Source organism: Gastrolobium bilobum, unplaced genomic scaffold (assembly GCF_033153095.1).
Source record: "Gastrolobium bilobum isolate Gb01-03AN ecotype WA unplaced genomic scaffold, APGP_CSIRO_Gbil_v1 utg182931, whole genome shotgun sequence".
NCBI lineage: Eukaryota > Viridiplantae > Streptophyta > Magnoliopsida > Fabales > Fabaceae > Gastrolobium > Gastrolobium bilobum.
In genome coordinates this window covers 2,559-17,372 of record NW_026899598.1, presented here as the reverse complement: position 1 = coordinate 17,372, position 14,814 = coordinate 2,559, and the positions used below count along the sequence as shown (strand labels likewise).

Sequence of the window (14,814 nt, the reverse complement as noted above, 5' to 3'; positions counted from 1 at the left end):
CATCGATACACTTCATTTGCATGATGGATCTCAGTTAATGAGTTTTTTCTATGGGAGATATGAGAATCATGTTGCAGGAATGACACTGTTCATTTCTGCAACAAGGATCCGGCAACGTATCTTGAGGATACGGCGTCGTATCCTGATTTTGGTTTGACTTTTTTTTTTTAAGCGTGGGACCCACACTTGATTTGTGTGTGCAAGAAAATGGTCTTGTCATGTGACATGACAAACAGCGAACCCTTTTTCTATTGGGTCTTATATGTCAGTAACAAAATCAAGAATCGAAACCCATTAAGGTAGTGTTTGGTAGAAGATTTATTTTGGGATTGATGGAAAAATGTAAGTGGATATTGGAAAATAACATGTTTGGTTCAGGTTTTTGAAAAAGATACTAGGCAAATAGGATAGATGGAGAAATGACTTTTGTGTTGATTTTTGGATGAAATTCATTGTTACAGAATACCACTTGAGATGTGGTATTTTGAGATAACTGAGGAAGTGAAAAAATAGGTGCGAAGTTTCTCCCGAACATAGATTTTGCAAATTTAAATAAATTTCTCTGGTAATATTTCAGTCAACCAAACAACTTTTTTTACATTTTTCTACCAAATTCATTTTTCAACCATTTCTCTAGTAATTACATTTCCCTAGTATTCAAAAAATTTATCTTCAACCCAACACCCGGGTGTTTGGTTGGAGGAAAATATTGAGATAGATAGATAAGTGGGAAGTGGAAAAATGGCAAAACCATGTTTGGTTGACAATGCTTCCATACTTACCTAGCCATATGACTATCCTACCCATCCTGCTTGCATGTGTTTTTTCATGGATTTTGTCGACTAAACAACCCCCTTGATGACATGGTATTGCTGAAAAGCAGTCTTGTTTCCCACATTGCAATTAAACCAAAACACCATTGACTTTACAAAAACAACGTGCTACAGGGTATATGGGTAGCAAGGCTGAATACTCTTTTTTAAAAAATAAAGGTATTTTTGTCATAACACATTTTTTTTCATCTATATTTTATCAAAATCCAAATATAGACTTTACAAAAGTTACCTAATTTACCCGGTAAATTTTTTTCCTACCAAATAACTTTTTTTACATTTTCTTACCAAACCCACTTTCCAACCATTTCTCCACTAATCTTATTTCCTTATTATTTATAAAAAAAATTCCTTAACCAAACGCTCCCTAAAGGTCTTCTTATATCTGGTAGTTCTAGTCTTAACAAATAATTAGACCACAAAAAGTGTGCACATGATGAGAATGCACAGCACAATTCATTTGAATGTTCCTTGAAGGTAAATGATAACAAATCCCAATCAAGTTAAATTTTGCTAATAATCAAACTCGACGTGCTTTTCTTTAGAAAGCCATCTCAGACTATGTCAACAATTATTTAACCGACCCAATGAATGTCTTCACCAACCAATGCTAGTCATCAAATTTATGAAAGGAAAGCGCCATTACCTACAATTAGAGCCTCATTTACTCTAAAAACATCATTTCACGTTGCTTTAATTAGCAGAAAAACTTAAATGAAAAATTAGCTTAGTATTCAGGAAAATGGGTAAAAAGGATCATCAAACAAAGATGAGATAAATAAAAAGTAAAAAAAAATTGAAAAAAAAAAAATCCCAATAATCTGATTTACGATACTACCTTACCTCATGTGAAAATCATAGCTAAACCCCTCCAAAGTTTACTGACTAGTTCCGCACGCATCTTCACACAAGGAAGGTGACTCAGACACCGAGTCTAACGTGTCATGACACGGCGACACCTCGACCCCACGCAGATCCTCAATCATCTTGACCACGTGGCTAATCCTGGGCCGTTGATCAGGTGCAGCTGCAGTACAGGCCATAGCTATCTGCAGCAGCCCCACCATCTCCTCCTCAATATCCTTGTACCTCATCAGCTCCAAATCAAACACCTCAGCCGTCCATTCCTCTCTCACCACTGACTGGACCCACCTGGGTAGATCCACGGCCCCACCATAGCCACTACCTGGCCCACCACCGTCCACAGCGGAGGGACATTTCCCTGTGAGCAGCTCCAGCAAGAGAACACCAAAAGAGTACACGTCAGATTTCTGGGATTGTTTTCGACCGTCAGATACCTCCGGAGCACGGTAGCCGTTAGATCTTCCGCCCGCTGGGCCCTGACCCGGGCCCGCGAAGATAGATAGCCCAAAATCAGAGACGCGTGCATTTCCCTGCTTGTCAAGGAGGATGTTAGTGGATTTGATGTTACCGTGAGTGAGCCTGAGTGACTTGCATGAGTTGTGAATAAATGCCACGCCTCGTGCCGCTCCTGCTGCTATCTTGAGCCTCGTGGTCCAGTCCAGTGGGGTTCGTCCGGGTCCTCGGTTCCCTGTCGAAAAACACACCAATTCAACCATCAGCTTCAATATAATTACCCATTTGACACCAAATAAAAGGGTTCCAAATTTGCAATGGTGAGAGACTAGTTTGCACTTTTTGGTCATATTCATTATTCGACCGGTAAAAGATAAAAGGAAAAGGCCAAATGTTGGTTCAGGAAAAGAACATAAAGCAAGATACTAGTTGTATTCTGTCTTTTATTTTTAATGAAAAAAGTGAGTCCGAGACAACGCAAAGTCAGTCCAGTCTGCATCGTACAATACAATAGTCCCGATTCCCAGATGGTTATGATTGTGCAGCTACTGTCCTTTTTAACAGTTCCTTTGTCTCAAGTTGGTGGAAAATGTATTAAAAAATTATAGGGTTGTAAGGGAAGCAGAAGAAATAGGAATACAGATCAGTGGTCATAAAGAAAGCGTTCAATCCCAATGACATGGGTTGATATTTTGAAGGAGCCTCAGAATGGAATGGACCCCTCCCCCCACACACAAAACTTGCTACATTAATGCACGGGTTACCTACATTGGACGGCAGGCTATCTCGTATCCTTGCTCAGAAGACCGTTATAACACATGGTTGTTAACCTACATGCTTGCCTCTCTTGTTGGGTATTTTGTTTATGGCTGGTGCAAGAAGAATATTGGGATAAAAAATAAAAACTTCAAAGTAGGAAACCCATTCTTCAATTGACTGTCATCACCTAAGGGCAACTAAAGAAAATAAAATAAAAAAGTAATGTAAACTAGTCCTATTATAATTTTATATGAGCCAATTTGTGAGCAGCGAAATTAGAAAATGATGATGAGAAATGAGGGTACCGTGAAGGAGCCAGAACAAGCTGGCATTGGGCATGTAATCATAGACGAGGAGCTTCTCCTCAGTTGCAAAATAATAAGCCCTCAAGCTTACAATGTTTGGATGCCTTAGCCTTCCCAGCAGTTCCATGTGCTGCTCGAACTCCCTCTTCCCTGCAATCTGCGCATCCTTCAATCTCTTCACCGCAACAACACTTCCATCATCGAGGACCGCTTTGTATGCAGTCCCAAACCCACCTTTCCCTAGCATTTCAGCTGAGGCTCTCAGCAAGTCCTCCAGTTCAAACCTCTTTTCTCCTTCAAAGAACACCATTCGACCCCTCTCACACCCTCCTTGACCAGGATACGGACTCGATGAATATACAATCTTTTCACTCTCAAAAAGCTTTGATCCTTTCCCTTCCTTCAACTTCGCTGAGTAGTTTCTCCAGAAGTAGCAATACAGAAGCAATGAAACTATGCCAAGGACCAAAACATCTCCCACTATAATGATTATCAGTGCCACTGGGCTTATTTTAGAACCTCCATTTTCTTGTTTTTTGCTACTTGATGCTCTTGGCATTGAACTCGGTGAAGATGACACACTTGTTGGGGTGTTGCTGCGTGACATCACCGGCGAAGCAACGGCACCGTCGGATCCGGGTTTGCTCGGGTCAGCGACAGCCACGCATTTCTCCATTGGGGCTCCGCAGAGAGATGGGTTTTGCCCGAATGAGGATACGGGGAAACCTGATAACGATTTCGGTATCTCGCCGGAGAGGCGGTTCCCGGAGACGTTGAAGTCTTGCAGGTTGGGAAGGTTCACATCGGGAATGTAGCCGGAGAACCGGTTATCGTCGAGACGGAGAGTGAGGAGGTGAGTCAAATGACTAACCGTAGCAGGAATCTCGCCGGAGAAGTTATTGTGGGACAGATCGAGTCGGTACAAGCGGAAAAGCGACGTGATGGTCGACGGGAACTCGCCGGAAAACTCATTGTTAGACAAGAAGAGTAGCTTCAAAACGGTTAAGTTGGAGAGACTCGGAACGGGACCGAAAAAACGGTTCCCCTTGAGGCTGAGGACTCGGAGCTGAGTCAGAGAAGTTAAGGGCTCAATGGAACCTCGAAGGTCGAGGTTTTCGAGAACGAGTCGCGAGACTCGGTTTTTGATGCAGGAGACGCCGCCCCATGTGCATGGGTTGTTGCTGGTGTTCCAACTTATAAGCTTCTTAGATGTGTCTGAACCAGTTTTGAAGGCAACGAGAGCTTCCAAGTCTGGGTTTATCGACCCTTGAACCATGATAAGAAAATGAAAAACCACAAAAGTAGCAATGAGGCGCAAGAGTGTTGCAGCCATTGTTGCTCTGCAAATGCACAGAGAGAGAGAAGAAGAAGAAGAAGAAGAAGAAGAAGAAGAAGGAGGAGGAGCGTGTGAAGTGAGAAGTGAAGAGTAATGACTAATGCGAATGTGTTTGTTTTGTAAAGGAGAGTGTTAAGTTCGTAATTAATGAGAAAATGAAAGGGCTTAACGGCAAAGGAGCGGGAGTCATACATAATTATATGGGTGGTGTAAGTGTAAAGAGTTAAAAGGTTTAACTGAAAAAGCATGTTGCGTTAATGCGTTTCTTGCTATTGGTGTTTAAATTGTACTGACACGTTGCTGCACCTCAAAACACCCTAACGTACAACTTTTTACTGCTACGTTGAACTTGAAAGACAATTGTACCCTCTTTGCTCTTTAAAATGCTTAACCTTCCCATGGCTCTGATTTTTATGATCAATACTTGATTATTCTGTACCGTTTGATGTCGAGGCTTTTTTTATGTTTGTGATTATTGTTTCTTCTTTCTGGCTTTCAATTTTTTTATATTATAGATCGGCGATCACCTTCATCTTGTTCTTGGACTTGCTTGCACATGCTGTCTCAAATTTTTGTGATTCATTACATTAAATGCTTGTGTTTTACTCTTTTACGATACGAGTGTTTCTTCTGATTCTTCTTCTCGGTCCTTTTCTCAATCTGTTTTAATTTCTTATTTTATTTTCCTTGTATGAAGTACTTAAAACGAAATTTTAAGAAATGTATATATAGCTATGCAATATGAAATAAACAGCAGAAGGGGCGAAATGGAGTTGAAGTATAATACTTGGTTGAAAAAGATAGATCTTGGACTGAAAAAAAGGGGATTTACGGACACAGATTGTTATTTAATATTTAAAAAAAACATTGCATTAATATTTTTATTAATTCACTTTTATATAATAAAATAGAATATTCACGGTTAAGAAAAAGATATTATTAACACTTTAAAACTTGTGACCAACCGCACCCAATTTTATTATGAATCCCACTTGTCGGCCTTAATTGTGAGGCAACAAAGTCACTGGTGCTCTTATGGAAGCTAATAACAACTAGAAAGTTATGTGCTTTATTTTAATATTAAATTCAGCAGATACCAGAGAACGAGGAATAGTGACTTATGTTCATCAACTTTTTTACTTAAATATCACGCGAACAGTTTTATTTTTTAATCTGTCATGGGGACGAGTTTGCTACCCGGTGTAGCGAACTCGGTTTGCTGATGTGTCACGTTTCTAGTGGACACCAAGTTCGCTACCTTCAAACTTTTTTTTTTTAATTTGGTACTTGTTATCCACTAGAAATGTGACACGTCAGCAAATCGAGTTCGCTACACCGAGTAGCGAACTTGTCCCCGTGACAGATTGGGAAATAAGACTGTTCGCATGACATTTAGGTAAAAAAAATTGATGAACAGTAGCACTTTACTCACTGTTCCAGAGAATGACGAATTTGCCAACAAAAGTGGGCACAGTTGGCTAAGAGTTTGGTCCATACCCCTCAAGGGCGTAGGTTCAAACCCAGCTGGCCGATGTGAGGACTTTGTTGGTGGGTGATATGTAATCCCTCCCAGAAATTCTCAAAGAGGTCGAGGGGTCTTCTCTGACCCTAGTGGGATACCGGTATCTAACCCCACTTAAACTTTTTGTTTTTCAAAAAAAAGAAAAAGAGAACGACGAATTTAGGTATTTAAAATCCCTATAGCCTATAAGTGTGCATTTGAAAAATTGGAGTGACTTAGTGAGAGATCATCGATATCAGACAATGGCTTTAATTTATTGTCTCCAGGTCGAGCCAGAAATTGAAGTATACACGTAGATTCAGAGATGTGCAAGACCGCAAGTATTATTATCTATTGCGAGATTTCAGAATAAGATAAATAAGAGGACTTTGACTTGAATACTTTTTTTAGTTATTGGAACTCTAATGCGGCGGTCAACAAATCTTACCCTGCATTGTTTATATAGTTCATAAGCTCGTCCTTAACTTAAGTTAACTACAAGATACAAGGAGTAAGTGTCTACCGGATTTGGTTTAGATATAAACAAGCATGTGAAGTAATATTGGTTTTATGTATGCAGATACTGGTTTCCAGCTATATATGCTAATTAATTTTATAAGTAATATTTTTATGGACCCTTTCGTCTCTGCAGAAATGACTAATTTTTTACTCGAATAGAGATTTATATTAATTGAAGTACATGAAATTTGTAATCCGAATGTAAATCCTAATTGAAGTTAAAGGTTTATCAATCTGCCTTAATTTTCTTTATCCTAAACTTTTAGCCATTAAAAGAAAAGAAAAAAACTGATGTAAGTTAATCATTACGAGCGCGGGGAGTGATTGTCGGTGCAAAGAGGCACGTACAAGGAGCGACTCCTGATAGGCTTCCAGCGGGGGTTACATGCATGAATGAATCGAATCGACATCCGAAATAGAGGGATTCCAAAGGCTGTGCAAGTACGAAACTGCACAGTATGAGATAGCCTATAAGAATTAATTGGTACTACCTATGCTAACAAGATGCATCTACTTTTCGGTAGCCGTGCTTGCCTTGGAGCAATTCTGGGATGGGTGACCTCCTGGGAAGTTTTCCCGGAAAGTGTGCGAGTGAGAAAAAAGCACACTGAAAAGTCTCATGTTAATATCTGAGAATAGTCATTAATTCTTGAAGCGGCCGGACGTTACAATCAATCTGCCTTAATTTTCTTTATCCTAAACTTTTAGCCATTAAAAGAAAAAAAAAACTGATGTAAGTTAATCATATTGAAATAAATCATAAAAGTTTAATATTCATTTAACTTTAGGATTTGATTGGAATTGAGGTAATCAAGAAATAAAATAAAAAAGGAAAAAAAATAAGATTCTAAAAATCTAATAAATGTAAGTTGTTCGGAGGTAAAAAAAAAAATTTAGTTAATGCTTTTTAATAAATTAATTACGCATTTATTACAGTTTTGGAAATAATTAAACATTTATTGTATAATATGACGCTCAATTTGTGTGTCACTAAAGACGCCTAAATTGGGCGTCAGTCAAGAGAAAATCACGCCTAATTTAGGCGTCACTCATCAGGTGTTGACACGTGTCCTTTTTTTTCCCAAAAAAATAATAATTTAATCATAAAACATCTGAAGGCCATAACTTTTGACTCGGGTATCCAAATCAGGTAATTCTTTTTTTGATTCCACATAACTTTTCGAGATCTACGCAATGACATCTCATTGACATATTTTATTTCTCACAAACATAATTTAAATTTACAAGAATGGTATTATAAGAGCGGTTAAACCCAGAAGTTTCTGAGTTCTGCATTTGTGATTTGAACTCAAAAATCAATTTGAAAAATCTGTAGAAATAAAGGAAATAATTAAATAAATATTCTAAATCTCTAAGGAAGAAGGATATTATTTTTTAAATTAATGATTAATGCTATAAGCTTCTGGGTCATTATTTGTGGTCTGAAATTAATTATGACTTATGAATGTTTTTCAAAAATAAAATTCTCTAAATTAGGAGTTATTGCCTCTTGATTGAAACCCAATTTAGACGTCATTGGTGACGTGTCAGGTGTTGACACGTGTTGACGCGTGTCACAATTTTAAACTCAGAAGCTTATGAGTTCTGAGTTTGTGATTTAATATAAAAAATAAATCAAGATTTGATGTGTGATTTAAATTAAAAAAATAACAATTATTATTAATAAGGAAAATAAAATAAAGATTTGATTTGTGATTTAAACTCAAAAATTAATTTGAAAAATCTGTATTAATAAAGAAAATAATTAAATAAATACTCTAAATCTCTAAAGAAGAAGGATTACGTGATTTAAATTTAAATTATGTTTGTGAGAAATAAAATATATCAAATGAGATGTCATTGCGTAGATCTCAAAAAATTATGTGGAATCAAAAAAAGAATTAACTGATTTGGATACCGGAGTCAAAAGTTATGGCCTTCAGAAGTTTTGTGATTAAATTATTATTTTTTTGGAAAAAAAATATGACACGTGTCAACAATGAGGTCTAAATTAGGCATAATTGTCTCTTGAGTAACGCTCAAATTGGACATCATATTATGCAACAAATATGTAATTATTTCTAAAACTGTAATAAATGCATAATTAATTTATTAAAAGTATTAAATTAATTTTTTTTGCCATTGTTTGGAGCCTCTGGACATTTATCTTGGGAAGCATTTCCACACCCAGCCGAGAGAATCACTATAAGGTGAAAAAATTAGAAGAAGCACGAAGCAAAAAGGTACCTCCATCAACGACTTATTGAGTTAATTTATGGATCTATTTCACTCTATTGTTCTTATTTAGCGTTAGTGTGAATTCTTTTATTTTTAGTATTTCTTCTTATAAAAAAATGTTACGTCGAACAGATTTTATGAAAAGATTTTTTATTTTTTTTACTATGAAAAAAAAAACTAAAAGTCAAAAGCTCTTGTTGAATTATGTATGTTTTTTTAAATGAAAAGCCATAAAAATAAAGAGAGACTTTTCTTAAAATATATGTTTTTAACTAATTTTTAAGTTACAAATTTTATATAATAATCAAACAATTTTTATTTTTTTAAGCTTTTTTTTAGTTTTAAATTAAAAGTAGTTTCTAGTTTAAAAAAGAGACTCTTAGACTATTTCTAATTAACATGGGACTTGAATCACTGAAACTTGAATTTTCAACACTCTACACTCTCTGTAGTAGTGTTGAACAACTTTTCTTTTTTAGCCGATTGATGAACCACTTGATACACCAGTTGACTTGGAAAATGTCTATGGAAGTCTTGGCGAAAAAGGTGTGGTGTGGAAGATTAAAAAAAGACAGATTCAACAAGACAAAATTTTCATAACTAGGAGTGCAGAGAGTCACAGTAGACACTTTACGTAGCGGAATTTAATATCTTCAGCAGAAAGAAGTACAAAAAAGCGGGAGACAAAATCAGTGAAAAAATAAAAATAAAGGTCATTCTGATCGAGTAATTAGAATTATTAGGACAAGCAGAAGATGAGTGCAAGGGAACGCTGGATATCAAATCTTTCTATCCTTCTGCTGAGAATCTGAGACAGTTGCAATCACTGTTGACTTCAAAGTAAACTTCGGACTTTAGACACACGTCTTGGAAGCAAGCAAAATAAGAGGTGGTTTTTAAGCCAAAGACCATCTCAAAAGTACCTGTCCGAGGAATAATTAACACAAACTCTATTTATATTTCAGCATTCCCAACTTACTTTATTTGAACCTACGATCAAACATTTTTAAAATTTTCAATAAGTAACGCTAAAAGGCAGCATACTAATTTTAGTAGTTGTGTGACAAGTACACTACTGCTAACTTCAGGGAAGTTACTAATCAATTCAGTAAGTCAAATCCAAAAAACCAGAGAATTATAGTTATAAATGTGAAAATACATCATTAATTATAGTTATTAATGTGAAATACTGCAACAGAAAGTACATCTTAGTATTATCACAAACTAGAGTGTCTCACATGACAAATGGACCGGGGACGTTGAAGGAGACGACAAAAAAGGTTTGGGTGGTATTTGCAACAACTCAACACTACCTTCTAGCATTTCCACCACTTTACTTATGGCTGGTCGAGTTGAAGGGTCTGTTTGTATGCACCATAAGCCCACTATTGTCATCTTTCTCACCTTTTCGTCATCACTTTCATTTCTTATATTCCGAAGACCAAGCTCCTGATTTGATTCGAGACGATTGTAAATCCAATGAGGAAAATATATTTCACTGGAACGGTCAACTTGGGCATTAATATTTTTTCTCCTCCCAACCATTTCTAAGACCATCATTCCATAACTGTAAACATCTGACTTATGTGATACTGCACCGAAGTTCCTAGAAAATACCTCTGGGGCAATATACCCTGCAGTTCCTCTTGCACCAAATATGGATACTACACTTTCTTTTCTTGTGCAAATTTTTGCAAGTCCAAAATCTGAAATCTTGGGGCTGAAATTCTCATCCAAGAGAATGTTATGAGGTTTTATGTCAAAATGCAAAATTCTAGTATTGCAGCCTTTATGCAGGTATTCTAGCCCTCGAGCGACACCAATTGCAATTTGGTACAATGTTTTGCAATCCAATTGACGATCTGCAATCTGGTCATTATCTTGGAAGATAAACTTTTCAAGAGACCCATTACTCATAAACTCATAAACTCATAAACCAAAGCTCGTTTAGAACCTTCGAAGCAGACCCCAAGAAGAGTAACAATGTTAACATGACAAGTTTTGGTGATGCTTGCAACTTCATTGATGAATTCCTCACCATCATCTTTCAATTCAGTTAGCACCTTCACTGCAACATAAAGCCCATCCTTTAATTGTCCTTTGTATACACTGCCGAATCCCCCTTGTCCTAATTTATTTCTGAAGGAGTTGGTCACTTTCTTTATCTCAGAATAACTATACCTCCTGGTTGGAAGGGGTTCATGTCTCTTCAAAAAGGCTTCGATCCGTTGACGGGTTGAACTTTGCTTCTTCCATCTTGTGTAGTAGAGCATGCCCATTACTAGCACTAGTGTAGCTGTAACAGCTGGAGAGTTTACTTAAAATTAGAAAGAATGAATTTAGAAGGCTGAGAAATAATGCCATGCAGAGAAATATAGTAAATATTGGATATACTTCAGGCTAATGAAATTAAAGGGGATAAGCAATGATTACTAGCTAGATCATCTATAAAGCTAAGATACGAAAAAAGCCTGAACTTGGCAGCTAGGATCTCAGTTTTGATCTTCAAAGTGAAGTTGTTAATGTCCTGTTCTGTTAGTAATCAAGAACAGTACAGAGCCAGAACATGGTTTTTTTTTTTTTTTACCACTGTGCTCTTAATTACATAAAAAAATATCACTTTGCCCCATATCAGAATATTTTACCTATATGTCCCTGTTTGATCGTTGACCGCACGATATACTCAAGTACAGATCCATATATTCGAGTATAACAATAAATACTCGAATATATAAGTCTGTACTCAAGTAAATATTCAACATTTGAATTTTTTCGAATATATACTCGAGTATATCGTGACCAAATTTTCTATGAGAATTTTCCAACGCGTAACTCGTGAAAAGTTATGTGGAATAAAAAAAATCGTCTAATTTGGACACTTGAGTCAAAAATTATGATGGCCTTCCGAAAAGCTTTACTCTAAAATTTTGTAATGCCAATAGGTTTTGTGATACCCACAAAGCTCTTTATCAGGTTACCCGACTTAAGTCCAATATTATGAATATATAACTATAGAAACTTGTTGGATCTAAAAAATATCGTTGAAAAATATTTAACCATAAAACTTCAGAAGACCATATTTTTTTTAATCAGACAAGTTTTGTTGATATCACAAAACCTATTGGCATTACAAAATTTTAAAAAATGTAGAGTAAAATTTCGGAAAGCCATAACTTTTGACTCAGGAATTTTCCAACGAGTAGCTCTCAAAAAATTATGTGTAACAAAAAAAAGCACTTGATTTAGACACTCGAGTAAAAAAACATGGACTTTCAAAATTTTATGGTTAAATTTTTTTCCACGAGATTCTTTAGATCAAACAAGTTTCTACACTCATATACTCATAATATTGGACTTGACTCCGGTAATATGAGGAAGAGCTTTGTGAGTATTATAAACCTATTGGCATTATAAAATTGTGGAAATTTTAGGATAAAACTTCGGAAGACTATAACTTTTGGCTGAGTGTACGATTAGGTGTTTTTTTATTTCGCATAACTTTTCGAGAGCTACAAGTTAAAAAAATTTCGTAGAAAATTTGGTCACAATATACTCGAGTATATTGCATGGAACAACAAATATCCTAGTATTTGGGTCCTATACTCGAGTAAATATTCAAAAAAACTCAAATATTGAATATTTACTCGAGTACATACCCATATACTCGAGTATTTGCTGCTATACGTGAGTATATGAGTTTGTATTCGAGTATATTATTTGGTCAATGGTCAAAAAAAGAACAAATAGGTGAAATATTTTGATACGGTAGCATAATAGTATTTTTTATGTAGTTAAGGGCACAATAATCAAATACCCCATAACATGGCATGAGTATAAAATTTCTAAATTTGAAGCTGCTTTGTTGAGTGGAGTCCAAGTGTTATGTAAATAACAGATGACTTTGGAGTACAAAGATATTCGCCACTATGACCAAGCATATTGATGAATTGGCACGGTTCTAGCTTAAAGTTAAGTCAAATTCGCCACTATGACCAAGCATAGATAGTGGTTTCGATTTTAAGTCAAATTCGGACGAAAAAGTTTTGCTACTCTTGTGGTTGTACTGGCTCAAAGTTAATTAGTTGAGTAATCGATGTAGAAATCTCGAAAAAAGAATACAGGCCACCGTCGTGGTGAGAAAGGCATTGAAGGAATTAGGAAACAGGACATGAATTGAAAATTTTCTTTTGTGAAGCGGAAAAGAGACAATAAATGAGGTTGTTAGATGAAAAAATAAAAGAAGACCTTTACACGCTGACGAAGTACGGTGCACAAGAAGATTATAAATGATGGCACGCTACCAAAAATGAACAACAATATATGTATGCATATTACCGATTCCGATTCCCAATCCCATCTTCGAAACCCAACTTCTACCATCTGCACAAATTGAGAAGCGAAGGAATTATTTTGTTTTGACAAGCAATCGTAGATATAAGCATATACGATCGAGTTTAAACAAAATCAACTGTAAAAATTAGTCGTGAAAAGTCGAAGTAAGCCAGACCCAGGATCCTGAATAGAGAGCAACTGTTTAAGATGTTTTGTATTTGAGACCTACCTTTCCAGCAATAGAATTTTCCTTCGTTGTTAAGTTGGCATTGGCCTCTTTGATGGCGATGACATTTGTGGCAATCATCAGATAATTCTACTTGAATTAAGACCTGTGGAGATAGAAAATCAAAGGGGTCGCTAGTAGACTGGTCTCTCACTGGAAGCTGAATCGTTGAACACGGTGCTAAAGAGCTTGGCAACTTGAAACCAGGAGCTTTTGCAGTATTTAGAGGGATATAGTAGTAGATATTGTAATCGGAGCAGTTTGAGTAGTTATAAAATTTGGGAATGGTGAGAGTGAGAGAGTGATTGCATCTGAACATAGTTATATTATATTTGATGTAGAAAGAACCCAAAGGAGAGGTGGGAGGAAGAGTATTATAATTGTTGAAGGTTTTGCAACTTCTGGATAGCAAATTCTTCCGTAGAACATCATCTGCGATCGTTATGGTATTACGATCCACGCTTGTAACAATAGGAAACCGTGTTGTTGTTGTTGTATTGCTCAGTTGGATGGTCTTGGGAGCCGTGGGATCCTTAAGATCACAGCCATGTATAGCCAATACGCCACAATCTTGGCGTTGAGTATTTGTGAAAGGGAAATTGATCTGCCCAAGATATCCACATTCGAAAGAGGGTGGACACTTTCCATCGTGAGCAGAAACAAGAAGAAGAAGAAGAAGCTGGGACAAAATTAATGATTTGAACAATAAAAGGGAGGCCATTATGAATGTTGAGAATTGTCAGGCGAGGAGTGGGAAACAATGACATTAATGGAAAGCATGCAATATATTTCATTATGTTCAGTGGCTGCTGAACTGAAGTGTTTTTACTGGACTGCGAAGACTGGCAGAAACGTATTCGGAGGTGGCATTGGTCTATTTTTGGAAATTTAACCGAAAGACCAACCAACGTGCTTATTACTCTACCTCCGTTTAACATTAGCCTCAATAAAACGTAATTCTTTTTCTCAAACTTAAATACACCAGAATGCCTGTTTGCTTTTGGTTACTTTCACGTACAAGAGTTTTTCAACGTAAACTTCACTCTCAAGTATATGTTTTCCGGAAAGCAAAATAAGCTAATTATATAAACTGGGATTAAACGTCATATTTCTGTTTGACGTTTGCCTATCTGAGGCTATATGCTTACTCCAAGTCTCCAAGCCCCAAAGCCACGACAGTCAATATAATGTACTCACTGCTCGGGAAAAAGAAATTGCCTATCATCAAGTTTTATTAGGGACTTGTGTGGTAATTAGAGACCCTTTGTGACACAGACAAAAGCTCAACTCCAGAATGCTTCCATTGAGGGAGAGGAGTTGCTACGTCAAGGGAAAAAAAAGAAAGAAATGAATTTGTGGAATAGAGGAGCCGGTGACATGTTCACTGTAACAGCCCCAAAACCCTGTAACATGATATTGTCCGCTTTGTCCCGCGCACAAGCACCGTC

The 14,814-nt window shown here is 36.6% G+C and overlaps 1 protein-coding gene and 1 pseudogene across 1 annotated transcript; both read right to left on the bottom strand.

Moving 5' to 3' along the window:
• Positions 1-1,690: 1,690 nt before the first annotated feature.
• LOC133291831 (probable leucine-rich repeat receptor-like protein kinase At1g68400) lies at positions 1,691-4,547 on the bottom strand. The gene is made up of 2 exons (XM_061490161.1): positions 3,215-4,547; positions 1,691-2,385 (listed from the first exon to the last, which is right to left on the bottom strand). Exons 1-2 carry the CDS (start codon positions 4,545-4,547, stop codon positions 1,712-1,714), a joined length of 2,007 nt encoding a protein of 668 aa, XP_061346145.1. The 3' UTR covers positions 1,691-1,711.
• A 5,485-nt stretch (positions 4,548-10,032) lies between these two features.
• On the bottom strand, positions 10,033-14,087 carry LOC133291827 (LEAF RUST 10 DISEASE-RESISTANCE LOCUS RECEPTOR-LIKE PROTEIN KINASE-like 2.5; annotated as a pseudogene).
• Positions 14,088-14,814: the final 727 nt, after the last annotated feature.